The 14,124-nt window shown below is 59.7% G+C and overlaps 2 protein-coding genes across 5 annotated transcripts; one reads left to right on the forward strand and one right to left on the reverse strand.

The window, feature by feature from the left end:
- The first annotated feature begins 1,137 nt into the window (after positions 1-1,137).
- ATG101 (autophagy related 101) lies at positions 1,138-3,806 on the forward strand. 4 transcript variants are annotated; one of them, XM_041472638.1, is made up of 3 exons: positions 1,138-1,276; positions 2,170-2,458; positions 2,971-3,806. In XM_041472638.1, exons 1-3 carry the CDS (start codon positions 1,230-1,232, stop codon positions 3,373-3,375), a joined length of 741 nt encoding a protein of 246 aa, XP_041328572.1. In that variant the 5' UTR covers positions 1,138-1,229; the 3' UTR covers positions 3,376-3,806. The 4 variants fall into 4 exon arrangements, with proteins under 4 accessions (XP_041328572.1, XP_041328573.1, XP_041328575.1 ...); XM_041472639.1 differs by having other exon boundaries at positions 1,141-1,276; positions 2,173-2,458; XM_041472641.1 differs by having other exon boundaries at positions 1,274-1,412.
- Positions 3,807-5,688: 1,882 nt separating this feature from the next.
- Positions 5,689-13,889, reverse strand: LOC121356360 (formin-like protein 3; the record flags this gene model as incomplete). The annotated part of the gene is made up of 16 exons (XM_041472657.1): positions 5,689-6,240; positions 7,967-8,066; positions 8,165-8,276; positions 8,371-8,460; positions 8,549-8,650; positions 9,370-9,530; positions 9,611-9,740; positions 9,830-9,910; positions 10,036-10,104; positions 10,184-10,418; positions 11,583-11,785; positions 12,955-13,119; positions 13,197-13,298; positions 13,399-13,548; positions 13,624-13,734; positions 13,815-13,889. Coding segments are annotated over 15 exons (1,878 nt in total), but the record flags the coding sequence as incomplete, so codon positions are not given.
- Positions 13,890-14,124: the final 235 nt, after the last annotated feature.

Consider the following 14,124-nt stretch of genomic DNA (forward strand, 5'->3'; position numbering starts at 1 on the left):
GGACAGCCTGGTCCCGGAGCCAGCGTTAACGGGGACACCCGGAACAAGGGCCACATTGAGGCGCGGGGCCGGGGGCGCCCGCAGTGACACACAACAAGGGTCCCTCTGTCCCCCCCGCCGCCGCCCCCGCCGCGGGGACAGCGCTGACGCACGGCGGGGCCGCGAACGGGAATCGGGGCGGGGAACAGCGGAGCTGCACACAGCGGGCACGGTGGGCACGGGGTTGGCACCGGCACGGCTCTGTCCCCTCCCACAGCTCAGGGCTGCCCTCTGCCACCTTGTCCCCATCGCTGTCCCCGTTCCCTCGGCACGGGCTGCTGCAGGAGGGACGGGCACGGTACCGGCAGGGTAAAAGCAGCTCCGTGGACAGCTGCGGCCACGCCGGTGGTCCCGGGGCTGCTCGGCACAGACGCGGCTGTGTCGGTGTGTGCCCGGCACCCCGCACGGTGACACGCCACCATTCCAGCTGCGACTGGCACCAAGCCGTGTGTCCCCATGGCAGCGTGGCCGATCAGTGCCCCAAATGCCCATGTCCCCGTTCTCTGTGTCCCCATGTCCATCCATCCCCTGTTCCTGTGTCCCCCAAGTCCCCACGTCCCTGCTGCCACTTACACCCTGTGCCCGTGTCCCCATATCCACGTCTCCCATCTCCATCCTTATCCCCATATCCCTTTGTCCCCCTAGTCTTCATGTCCCTTTATCCAGTATCTCATCTCCCCTGTCCCCATATCCCTGTGTCACGCTGTCCCTTGTGTCCATCTGTCCTTGTGTCCCCTCTTCTTTATTTCCCCATGGCCCTGTTCCTTGTGTCCCTTCATATCCAGGTGTTCCCCGTGTCCCTATGGTTCCCCCGGGCCCCGTCTGTGCCCCAGTGTCCCGTGTCCCCACGTGTCTCCCCCGTTGTCGCCGTCGGGGTCAGCGCGGGACACCCGCCCCCCGCTGCAGCACCGCCGTGGAGCCTCCAGCACAGGGGGCGCAATGGAGCCGCTGAGCCGCGCTGAGCGGCACTGCAGCTCTATGGTCCCTTTGGAACGAACCAAGCAGGGAAGAGGGGAATTCACGGACTGGGAACGGCGAATCCACCCCCGATGACACTCCGAGGCCGCGAACGGCACCGAAGAGGCAAAATGTTAAGGGAATCAAGTTCAGAGTGATGAAACACGGTGGTCATGGCCGGAAAAGCCGCTACGATGGCCGGTGGTGCGTTCTGAACCCCCCGCCCAGATGGGATGATCCACTTCCCTCCTCCGTGCCGTCAGATGGTCGGGCCCGGGCGGTGAGTGCGGACCGGGGCTGGCACCGGGGCCGGGGCTGAGGGGGATCCGGGGACGGGGCTGAGGGGGCCCAGGGACCGAGGGGGATCCGGGGCCTCGAGCCTGGAGGGATCCTGAGGCGCTCCGTGCGAGAGTGAGGTGGGCTCGGGCCGGGACGTCTGGACCTGTGTGGTGTTTTTGGGGGGTCCTGTGAGGAGGGGGTGGGCCCGTAGCGGGACACCCGGGTTCCTCAGGGGTGTTGGATCCCTGAGGGGACCTGGCCAGGACATTTACTCCTCTGGGGTGTTGTGGAGCCCGTAGCAGGACTCCTGCCGTCCCTGTGTGCTAACGGCCGGGGTGTGAGGGGACCAGCTCAGGTTTCTCTGGGTTGTTAGAGGCTCAGGCCAGGACATTTGGGTCCCTGTGGGATATTGAGGGGCCTGCACTGGGACCACGAGGCCCACACTGGGTGGGCGGGCATGCACTGGGACAGTGAGCAGACCAGACCGGGATATTTGGGTCCCTGTGGAGGGGGCTCACCCATCGTGGGACACCTGGATCCCTTTGGGGCACCCAGTCCTGAACCCCCTGAGCTTCTGCGAGGTGTGGGGGAGGGCCTGTGTCTGTGGGATGTGAGAGATTTCAACCCACCCCATCTCTGTGGGGCTACGGGGGGCCTGTACCGAGGGTGTCTGGATCCTTGTGGCATGTGGGGGGCTCAAATCAGGACATTTGCTCTCTGTTAGGCTATGGGGGGGATCTATATCGAGGGTGCCTGGGTTCTTGGGGCATGTGGAGGATCAGATCAGGACATCTGGGTGGGTCAGGACACCAGCGTACAGGGGGGTGGCAGAGGGGCTGTCACCCAAGCCGGGCTGCCCCCAAACCCCCCCCTCCCACCCTTGTGTCCCCTCAGCAGCCGCTGCTGTGGCCCCTCCAGCGCCGGCCCTGCCATGAACTGCCGCGCCGAGGTGCTGGAGGTGTCGGTGGAGGGGAGGCAGGTGGAGGAGGCCATGCTGGCCGTGCTCCACACCGTCCTGCTGCACCGCAGCACCGGCAAGTTCCACTACAAGAAGGAGGGCACCTACTCCATCGGCACCGTGGGCACCCAGGACGTGGACTGCGACTTCATCGACTTCGCCTACGTCCGCGTCTCCTCCGAGGAGCTCGACCGGGCCCTCCGCAAGGCTGTCGGGGAGTTCAAGGTAAGGGGGAAAATGGGAGCATAAAAGGCATTAAAGGGAAGCCACACATCTCCAAGGGTCACCCAGGATCGAGTAGGGGGACCGTGTGGGTGGATTAAAAGGAGCAGATGAGGTCATTAGATCTGTTCAGCTGGAGGAGTCTGAGTGGAGACTCAGCTTCGTCCCTAGGGCAGCTCTTGTCTCTGCTCCCTGGGACAGTGACACGACTGAGGGAATGGATAGGGCTGTGGCAGGGAAGGGGTAGGCTGGATATTGAGAAAAGCTCCTTCCCCCAGAGGGTGATTGGGCACTGGAACAGCTCCCCGGGATGTGTTCATGGCCCCGAGGCTGCCAGAGCTCAAGGAGTGTTTGGACACCACTCTCAGTGGTGGGATTGCTGGGGTGTCCTGGGCAGGGCCAGGAGTTTGCCTGGATGATCCTGAGGATATTCTGATCCTGAGAACCCAGTGGGATGTGCCCGAGGAGGGGTTGCTCAGTCCCTGCTCCCCCATGAACCCCGTGCTGTCCCGCAGGACGCGCTGCGCAGCTCCGGCTCCGACGGCATGGGGCAGATCTCCCTGGAGTTCTACCAGAAGAAGAAGTCACGGTGGCCCTTCTCGGACGAGTGCATTCCCTGGGAGCTGTGGACCATCAAGGTGAACGTGGTGAACCTGGCCAACGAGCAGGAGCGGCAGATCTGCCGCGAGAAGGTGGGGGAGAAGCTCTGCGAGAAGATCATCAACATCGTGGAGGTGATGAACCGCCACGAGTACCTGCCCAAGATGCCCACCCAGTCCGAGGTGGACAACGTCTTTGACACCAGCCTGAAGGACGTGCAGCCCTACCTGTACAAGATCTCCTACCAGATCACGGACTCCCTGGGCACCTCGGTCACCACCACCATGCGCCGGCTCATCAAGGACACGCTGGCGCTGTAGGGCTGGTGTCACCCAGGCAGGGTCACCGTGGGCTGTGGCATTTTTGGGGCAGTGACTCTGCTTGGATCCCCTCCTTCACCTGCAGAAAGCCTCTGGGAGGAGCTTGGCTTGGCCTAGCCTGTAATTTGGAGGTTGCTGCTCCTTGGTTTATGCCGTGGGGTTTTGTCCATCCTGGAGAACTGGCTCAGTGGCTCCAGCCTGGCTGATGACTGGGGTGAGTCCTCAGGGCACGTGTGGCACCAGCCCTGAGTGGTGCTGGGGCCTGGCAGAGGGTGCTGGGGGTCAGGGTGGCACCCCACCCCACCCCTCTGCAGCACACTTGGTGCCACACAGCCAGTGCTGGCCGTGTTCCTTATCACCACCTGTCCCCAGTGTCACTCCTGTCCCTGGGGGGCCAGAGCTGCCCCAAAAATAAAGAGTTTCTGCTTTCATATGGAGCCTGGTCACGTCCTGGCTGTGGGGGCCATGGGAGGGGAGAATGGATGCTGAGGCTGAGCTGGTGGTCCCCATCACATCAAAACCATGGGGCTGAGCTGGGGGGTCCCCATTGCACCCCTGAGCTGTGGAGCTGAGCTAGGGGACCCCAGTGCTGTGGAGCTGAGCTGGGGGTTCCCTGAGCCATGTCCCCATTGCACCCCAGTGCTGTGGGGCTGAGTGGCTGCAGTGGGGACAGGCAGAATGGGGAGCCCCAGCTGCCCCCCAGAGCACCTCGGGAGGGGGCTGGGGTGATTCCTCATTCCTTGCAGGACTCCGCACCCCTCCGGGGGGGCTCCAGAGCAGAGCAAAGCTGCTGCCCCTTGCCGGGGGGGGCACCCAGCACCAGGGAGTGTGAGGGGGGCCGTGGAGGGAGGATAAGACAGTCCTTGACATCACTTAAACCCTCCCGTCTGTCACCGCCACACTCGGCTCCCGGGAGGAGGACGAGGAGGAGGAGAAGGAGGAGGGGGACATGACGGGCACCCGCGAGGACACGGGGGTGATCGAGGCTGCCCAGATCGCCGTGGTGCTGGTGCTCTGCCTCGCTGTCACCTTCGCCATCCTCTTCCTCGGCTGCAACCTGCTCCTGCAGGCCGAGAGCCTGGCAGCGCCCGCGGCCCAGGGGGAGCGACGCCTGTCCGAGCCTGACGGTGGCACCGAGGGCACGTAGGGACCGGCTGGAGCCTCACGGATGGACAGATGGACAGTTGGACAGCTGGGCACAGCTGGATGTGGATGGACAGATGGACAGCTGGGTGTGGGTGGACAGCAGTGTCCTTGTCTGTAGCACCTCCGAAGGCGTGGGACGGCGCTGGGGGCTTGTGTGGGTGGATGTCACCGAGCTCATGTAGGGACTGGGCAGTGACTCCAGTGCATGGACAGATGGACAGCCAAGCACAGGTGGGTGTGGATGGATAGATGGACGGATGGACACGGATCAACACGGATGGATGTGACTGGGCAGCAGCGTCCTTGCCTGCAGCACCTCCAGTGACCCTCGGGAACGGAGCAGGATGTGCCCTGGGATCCTGCCCTGAGCACTGGGGACTCGGGTGCCTGGATGTCACTGAGGGCAGGTGGGACCTGCCTAAGCCTGGCGGACGGATGGATGGACAGACAGCAGCAGCATCTTTGCCCACAGCATCTCCGAGGGTCCCCCAGGATGGAGCAGGGGGCTCGTGTGGGTGGATTAAAAGGTCCCAGGTCAGCAGCAGTGCTGGGGTGGGGGGGGGCTGAGGCCGGGCCAGATCCCACCCTGGGTGTGGCAGTGCTGGTAATCCCCCCAAGAGGATTAGGGGAAACTTTTATTCCCTGTTTCAGGGCTAATCCCTGGGCTGGTGGGGCTCAGCGAGGGAGGCCAGGACCTTGTGCTGCTGCTGAGGGTCTGGGGTGGCATCCTGCCCTTCCCAGCCCCTCACACCCCCATGGCCACGTTCCACCCCCACGAGCCCTTTCTGCCCTCCTGGCCCCATCCTGCCCCTCCTCTGCCTTTGGAACCTCATCCTGCTCCCCCTGCAGCCCCTGCCAGCCTCCAGTCTGTTCCCAGTCCCCCACAGCCACCAAAAGTGGGGTGAACTGGGACCACCCCACACTGGAGTGAGGCTGGGGATGCGGGGGGCTCCCAATTCCTCTCCAAGCAGGTCCCCCCCTCTCCTTAATCCCACAGTTTTAATAACAGCACTGTAAAGCTCTGCCAAATGTCTGGTGCCTGCACATCTCTGTGCCCCCTTCCTGCCCCCCAGACACAGGACCACAGCCTGGGGAAGCTCCCCAAACTCCTGGGCTGCCTCTGTGCGCCCACCACGTTCCCCCAAATCAGACACTGGCCATGTAAAAGACTCCATATATTTCACATGTACAAAAAGTCACTGTGGGGGGAAGGGCAGGGGGGTCCTGGGGTGGGGGGCACCATCCTGCCCCTCTCCCGGTGCCCCCCCAGCCTGGCTTTGGTCCCTTTTTTTTTGGCACTTAGTGTTCACATCAGTGGTCAAAGTGTCGAGCGCGGGGTGGAGGGGTCCCTCTGGTCCCTGTAGTGGGGCTGGGGGCTCTGAGGCAGTGAGCCCCCCCCGGGGACAAGGGGACCCTGACAGGGAGGGAGCACCCCACGGGTCAGCTCCTGATGCTGGGGTCCCACCACGGACAGATTTGGCCTCTGTCTTGGGTGGGCAGGGGGTGCAGGGTCTCCCCGGGCACAGGGATGTCACCCGTAAGGATGGTGACACGGGGACATTTTGGCCCTGTTCCACGTGGTGTCAGGGCAGGACGGAGCCTCACTGGGCACTTGGGGGGCAGAGGGGGGTGAGGAGGGACTGAGACAGCCCCAGTCCTCCCCTGCCCCCCGGTCGGGCTCCTTTGCCTTGCTGGGCTACAGGCGGATCCACCTTCGGGCTGTGGGATGGAAGGGACAGTCAGGGACAGAGCCAGGGACACCTGGCCTGGCCTCAGGGGGTGCCCAGGTGACACCCCCCAGAGTACAGGCACCACAGGGTGAGTCCTCCAGGCACTGGCCTAGGATCCAGTAATGCACTGGCATCCCCACTCTGGGCTCCAGCAGGGCACTGGGACCGTACCCTGGCATCCAGTCTTACACTGGGACCCTGCCTTGGCATCCAGTTTTGCCCTGGGATCCTGCCCAGAACCCAGTGGTGCACTGAGACCTTGTCCTGGGACCCAGTGGTGCACTGGGATACCAGCCTGGGATCCAGTACTGTGCTGGGATCCCATCTTGAGACCTGGGATGCTGCCCTGGGATCCAGTGACCCCTCTCTGGGATCCAGTATTGCAGTAGGATCTGTGCTGGACCCCTGATCCCGGGCAGGGATCCTGTGCCAGGACTCCATGCTGGGTAGAAACATTTCACTGGGATCCAGAGCCAGGAGCTGGCCTTCCACCCAGATCCAGCCTTATGCTGGGATCCTGTGCTGGGATCCAGCCTTGCACTGGGATCCTAAGCTGGGATCCAGCTTTGTTTTGGGATTCTGTGCTGGGATCCAGCTTTGCACCAGGAACTTGTGCTGCGATCCTGTGCTGGGATCCAGGCTTGAGCTGGGATCCTGTGCTGGGATCCAGGCTTGAGCTGGGATCCTGTGCTGGGATCCAGCCTTGCACTGGGATCCTGAGCTGGAATCCAGCTTTGTGTTGGGATCCTGTGCTGGGATCCAGCCGTGCACCAGGATCCTGTGCTGGGATCCAGCCTTGAACTGGGATCTTGTGCTGGAATCATGTTCTGGGATCTAGCCTTGCACTGGGATCCTGAGCTGGAATCCTGTGCTGGGATCTAGCCTTGCACTGGGATCCTGTGCTGGGATCCAGCCTTGCACTGGGATCCTGTGCTGGGATCCAGCTTTGAACCAGGATCCAGTGCTGAGGCGCTGCCTTGCAGTAGGATCCTGTGCTGGGATCCAGCTTTGTGTTGGGATCCTGTCCTAGATCCAGCTTTGCACCAGGAACTTGTGCTGGGATCCTGTGCTGGGATCCAGCCTTGAACTGGGATCCTGTGCTGGGATCCAGCCTTGCACTGGGATCCTGAGCTGGAATCCAGCTTTGTGTTGGGATCCTGTGCTGGGATCCAGCCGTGCACCAGGATCCTGTGCTGGGATCCAGCCTTGAACTGGGATCTTGTGCTGGAATCATGTTCTGGGATCTAGCCTTGCACTGGGATCCTGAGCTGGGATCCTGTGCTGGGATCTAGCCTTGCACTGGGATCCTGTGCTGGGATCTAGCCTTGCACTGGGATCCTGTGCTGGGATCCAGCTTTGAACCAGGATCCAGTGCTGAGGCGCTGCCTTGCAGTAGGATCCTGTGCTGGGATCCAGCTTTGTGTTGGGATCCTGTGCTAGATCCAGCTTTGCACCAGGAACTTGTGCTGGGATCCTGTGCTGGGATCCAGCCTTGAACTGGGATCCTGTGCTGGGATCCAGCCTTGCACTGGGATCCTGAGCTGGGATCCAGCCTTGCATTAAGACCCTGCCCCAGTCCAAAGGCCTGGGGCACACCAGACACCCTGGGGTGACAACATGCAGGGAGGGGGCGTGCAGAAGGGGGCATGCGGGGTCAGGGGGAACCCAGGGGGATCCAGGTGGGATCCAAAGGGATCCAGGCATGCAGGTGGTACCTGGGCTCTTAACAGCTGGACTCGTCGTGGTGGGACGGGTCGCAGAAGAAGCGGGAGCCCCGCTTGGCCGTGCGGGCAGTGAAGGGGACGCTCTTCAGCGCTGCGGGGGTACGGGCAGGGGACGGGGGGGACAGGGACACGTCAGCCCCCGTGGCTGGCAGGGCCAGGGCAGGGGGCCAGGGGCTGAGGGGGCCGTACCGGTGATGATGTCCTCGATGGTGCCATCCTTGCCCTCGTACATGGGCCGGTGGTCCTTGGCCTGGCGCCGCCGCAGCTCCGCGATCAGCTCCTGCTGCTGCCACTTGTTCCGCTGCGAGGGAGGCACGGGGGGTCCAGGTTAGGGACACTGGGGTCCTCTCCGTGCCCCCTACTCCCCAGCCCACCCCGTGGCTGCCTCCACTAACCTTCTCCTGCTTTTTAGCCTCCTGTGCCAGCAGCTTCTCCCGCATCACCTCCTCCTGCTTCTTCCGCGTCTCGTTTTCCTGCTCTGCGTCCTGCCAGGGCACACAGGTCGAGGGGGTCAGCTTTCCCCCACCACGGTGCCACTCACCTGCAGGGTACCCCCTCCCGGCCCCACCTCACCTTGTAAGAGTGGATGAACCGGACAAAGACCGGGAAGAAGACAGACGGGGGGGTGGTCTTGGGGCTCTCGCCGAAATACCGCACCACGGTGTTGTAGGCATCCTGGCACAGGACCGGTGGTCAGGCACGGGCAGTGTCCGGCACAGGGGGAGGGCAAGGCATGGCGGGCATCACGTGTGGGCAAAGCAGGGCAGGAGGGCACAAGGAGTGTGCAGAGCAAGGTGTGTGTGACAAGGAATGCACACAGAGAGTGCAAAGGAAGGCAGGAGAGCACAAGGAGTGTGCAGAGCAAGGTGTGGGTGACCAGATGTGCACAAGAAGTGTGCAGAGCCAGGAGCAGAACCAGATGTGCACAGGGAGCACACAAGGCAAGGTGTGGGTGACCAGATGTGCACAAGGAGCATGCAAGACAAGCTATGGATGACAAAGAATGACACAGAGCATGCAGAGGAAAGCAGGAATGCAAGAGGAGGATGCAGAGCAAGGTGTGTGAGTGACCAGGTATGCACAAGGACCGTGCAAGACAAGGTGTGGGTGACCAGGTGTGCACGAGGAGTGTGGAAATCAAGATAAGGACATGCAGGTCTGCACAAAGACTGCATAGAGCAAGGTGTGGATGATGAAGAATGACATGGAACACGCAAAGGAAAGCAGGAGTGCAAGAGGAGCATGCAGAGCAAGGTGTGGATGACCAGCTGTGCACGAGAACCACGCAAGACAAGCTTTGGATGACCAGGTGTGCACGAGGAATTTGCAGAGCAAGGTGTGGCCGAGCAGGTGTGCCCGTGGCCGGTGCCAGGCCGGGTGTGAGCAGCCCTCACCTCGGCCGTGCGCGCGTCGCGCTGCAGCCGCTCCAGCTGCCCCTCGCTGCCGCCCAGGAAGCCGCGCAGCACCGCGCTCTCGTGCTGCCCGCACTCCCGCCGCAGCAGCTCCATGCCCCGGCCCAGCTCCTTCACATCCAGCAGCACGTTCTCCAGGGACACTGCAGGGACACGGGACGGGTCAGTGGCTGTGTGGGGCCGGGACAGCGAGGTGGGGCCACGGGCACAGGTTGAGGGGCACCTGCTGCAGCCTTTTCCACGAAGTGCAGCTCCTGCCAGAAGGTCGCCAGCTCTGGGTACTTCTCCCGCACCGTCAGCGCGATGAAGTGCAGCAATGTCATCTTCCTGTCTGTTGACTTGGTGTCCAGGAGCTGCAGGAGGATTTGGGGAGGGGGTCAGAGCTTCAGGGCTGAGGGCTGGGAACCTCGGGGTCCCAGGGAGTCAGGGAGGGGCTGCCCACCAGGTCCAGGCTCTGCAGTTTGAAGCCGTAGACTGCGCCGCGTTTGCTGCTGTTCATGTAGTTGCCCAGCGCCAAGATGATCTGCAGGGGCAAAGCAGTGGGATTGGAGGGTCAGGAGGGAGCAAGACCCCCACAGGATCCCCCACACGCAGCTACAGTGAGGCTGGTGTGAAGGACCCCCACCCAGCCTGTCCTCACATCCTCACCTCCAACATGTGCTTCAGCTTCTGGGACGACTTAACAGAGGCCGAGGCTGCGATGATGGCGTTGAGCTGCTGCAGGGGGACAGCACAGGGGGGCTCAGCTGGGGTTCAGGGTGCAGGGGGTCCGGTACCCCCCTCCCCAGCTCCGTACCGGTGTCAGCATCTGGATGTTCTCGGCGAAGTTGCCGAGGAAGGCCATGATGGCCATGCGCTGGGGCAGCCGCTCCACCTTGCTGAACTGCAGCATGAACCTGTCCTCGTCCGCCAGCTCCTCCAGCGGCTTCCGCTCGCGCTCGTACTGCCGCAGCGCCTTGGCCTCCGCCTCCGTGGGCAGGAACCGCATCAGGCACTCCACAAAATCCACCGGCAGCGTCGCCAGGTCAAACCTGCCCCGCACCGAAATGTTGGGGAGCAGCTCCCAGCGGTGCCCAGTTTGGGAAGCCTGGATCCCAGCCTGGCTCCCTGCGAGCTGCTTGGCCACCCGGAACCACAGACAGAGCCCCTGCACACTGCCTGGAGCTCTGCACTCTGCCTGGAGCTCCTGAAGCCCAGTCAGACCATGTGCCCCCCAGACAAGTCCTCTGCACCCCAATAAGCCCCTCTGCACCTTGCCTGGCTCTCCTGTCGATCCCCCTCCCCCTGGCCAGACCCCTGCAGCCCAACAAGCCCCTCTGCATTCTAGACAGTCTCTCTGCACCCCACCTGGCCCCCCTGAACCCCAAACAACTCCCACTGCACCTCTGCCAAGACCCCCTGTACTCTGCCTAGGTTCTCTGAAGCCCAAGCAGCCACTCTGCCCCCCAGCCAAGCCATCTGCACCCCAACCAGCCCTCTTGAACCCTGCCTGTCCCTCCTGCATCCCAACCAGGCCTAGTGCACCCTTCCTGCACCCTCTGGACCCCAACAAAGCCCCCTGCACCCCAACCACTGGCCCTGTACCCTGTCTGGCCCCCCTGAACCCCAACCAGACCCACTTGCCCCCCAGCAAAACCCTCTGCAACCCAGCCAGTCCCCTTGAACCCTGCCTGGTCCCTCTGCACCCCAAGTGGCTCCCCTGTGTCCCAACTGTTCCCACTGTATCCCAACCAGGGCCCTGTACCCTGCCTGAAACCCCCACATCCCATCTTGACCCCTCTGCACTCTGAGCCACCAGAACCTCAGCCAGACCTGTCCCCTCTCCCAGCTGGCCCCTCTACACCTTTCCTGGCCCCTCTGCGCCCCAACCAGCCCCCTTGAAACCTGCCTGTCCCTCCTGCATCCCAACCAGGCCTGCTGCCCCCTTCCTGCACCCTCTCGACCCCAACAAACCCCCCTGCACCCCAACCAGGGGCCCTGTACCCTGCCTGAAACCCCCACACCCCATCCTGACCCCCCTGCACTCTGAGCCACCAGAACCTCAGCCAGACCTGTCCCCTGTCCCAGCTAACCCCTGTACACCTTTCCTGGCCCCTCTGCACCCCAACCAGCCCCCTTGAACCCCAACCAGCCCCCTTGCACCCCATTCCTGACCCTCCGTGCCCCATTTCTGGCCCCCCCGGCTCAGCCCATACGTGTGGATGGCCCGGCAGATCTCGTCGGCGCTGCGCCCGGCCTTGCGCAGGGTGATGGCCAAGTTCTTGGCACGGTTGGCCTCCAGCAGGGTCACCTTGGTGGCCACTTTCTGCGCCGCCTTGCTCTTGGCACACACCAGGTCCAGCGCCGGGCCCTGCGCCTTGGTCTTGAACAGCTCCTCGAAGCGCTCCAGGTCCAGGTCCTGGGGGGATGAGGGGGGTCAGGATTGGGGCTGGGGGTGCCCACACGGGGAGGGGTATGGGATTCACCCCCGTGGCAGGGAGAAATGATGAGGAGGACTCCATAGTATCATAAGGCTAATTAATTACTTTGTTATACTGTATTATTCTATACGATGTTACTATATTACTATTGTACTACATTCTATGCTATATTCCATACTATATTGCTATTATTATACTATATTATATTATTCTGAACTGTATTATTCTATACTCTATTACTCTATTACTATTATACTATATTCTATACTATAGCCTATATTATATTACTATTATTATTATACTATATTATATTATTCTATACTCTATTACTCGATCATTCTATACTGTATTACAATATTATTATATACCATATATATTAGTATATTATATACTATATTACTATACTATATTACGTGTTATAATATACTGTATTATAGTATATTCTATGCTATATTCTATACTATATTACTATTATTATATTATATTATATTATATATTATTCTATACTATATTACTATATTATTATATACTATATATATTAATATATTATGCATTATATTACTATACTATATTACATATTGTAATATACAATATTATAGTATATTCTATACTATATTACAGTTTATTATTCTGTACTATATTCTAAACTATATTACTATTATACTATATTCTATGCTATAGTGTCTACTATATTACTATTATTATACTATATTATATTACTTTATACTATATTACTATATTATTCTATACCATATATATTAGTATTTTATATACTATATTACTATACTATATTACGTGTTATAATATACTGTATTATAGTATATTCTATGCTATATTACAGAATATTGTTCTATACTATATTACTATATTACTATTATACTATATTCTATACTATATTACTATTATAGTATATTCTATACTATATTACTATTATAGTATATTCTATGCTATATTCTATACTATATTACTATTATTATACTATATTATTTTATACTATATTTTTCTATACTACATTACTATATATATACTATATATATTAGTATATTATACACCATATTACTATACTATATTACTATATTATTCTATACTGTATTACTCTATTATTCTATACTATATATATTAGTATATTTATACTACATTACTGGACCGGGGGTCGCAGGGTCTCCTCCGAGGGCTCGGGCTGCGGAGGTGGCGGCTCGGCGCTGGGAAGCGGGGGCGGCTCGGAGCCGTAGTGCCGCCGGAAAGCCTCGTCCTTCTCCTTGATCATCCTGCGCAGCGTGTGCACCTGGTGGCTCGTGTGCTCGTAGGTCTCCTGGGGACAGCGAGCGTCAGTCGGGGGGGATCGGGACCCTTCCCCGCTCCCTACAGCCCCTATGGCCCCCAGCGCACCTTGACCACCTCCAGCTCCTTCTCTCGCTGCAGCAGCTGCTTCTCCAGCTCCGCCACCCGCATCATGTTCTCGTTCTCCAGGTCCAACAGCTTCTCCGTTAGCTGGGGAAGAGGGACACGGCTGTGACAGCAGCTCAGGGTGTCACACTGACCTCCTTGGGATCCAGCAGGGAACATCCCCACACCCCCTGTGCTCACATACGTGGGACAGGTGCTCCTCCAGCTCCTCCACCTTCTCCAGGGCCACATTTTTGGTCTCGGCATCCTCCAGCAGCCCCCCCACATCGAAGACGTTGTCCAGGTACGCCTGGATCTGCACCTGCAGCTTCTCGCTCTCCGTGTGCCTCGACTTCTGTGGGCACCAAGGCAGCGTCAAGGATGGGGGGACCCCCCAACACAGCTCCCCTGACCCTCGACCCCCCCATACCTGCAGGAACTCCTCCAGCCCCAGCTTGGTGAACTCGTACTGGAGATGGACGCGGAAGTTCATGTCCTCCACCGAGTGCACCACGATGTTGATGAACTGCATGCAGGCCACCTGCAGGCAGGGCTGGCGTCACCAGGAGTCCTCCTGGCCCCCCAGAGAGCCTCCCCCTCGCCCAGGACAGGGTGTCCCACCATGAAGTCGATGCTGCTGTCCTCGTTGCGGAAGTATTCCATCAGCCGCTCAAAGCGGTGTTTCTCCTTGCACACCTGAGCAGGCAGAAATGGGGTTCACCTGGCATGGCCCCCCAGCCACTGACCCTCTCCCCTCCATCTTCTGGACTCCACTACCCTAATTCCAGTCTGGTCCTGATGCTCCCAGACCCCCCATTCCTCATCTTTCCTGATCCCTCCATCCCCTGCACTCCAGACTCCCCTTCCCAGCCTGGTCCTGGGGTCCCTGGTGCCCCCATCCCAGCCTTCTCTTGGGGTGTTCCCCCATCCC

The sequence above is a fragment of the Pyrgilauda ruficollis genome, unplaced genomic scaffold (genome assembly GCF_017590135.1).
Source record: "Pyrgilauda ruficollis isolate IOZ18807 unplaced genomic scaffold, ASM1759013v1 scaffold295, whole genome shotgun sequence".
Taxonomy (NCBI): Eukaryota; Metazoa; Chordata; class Aves; order Passeriformes; family Passeridae; genus Pyrgilauda; species Pyrgilauda ruficollis.

Coding starts and splice junctions, on each gene's coding strand:
- ATG101 (XM_041472638.1), top strand. CDS start 1,230: ATGATCCACTTCCCTCCTCCGTGCCGTCAGATGGTCGGGCCCGGGCG. Junction 1,277..2,169: donor CAGATGGTCGGGCCCGGGCG/GTGAGTGCGGAC, acceptor GTGTCCCCTCAG/CAGCCGCTGCTGTGGCCCCT. Junction 2,459..2,970: donor AGGCTGTCGGGGAGTTCAAG/GTAAGGGGGAAA, acceptor GCTGTCCCGCAG/GACGCGCTGCGCAGCTCCGG.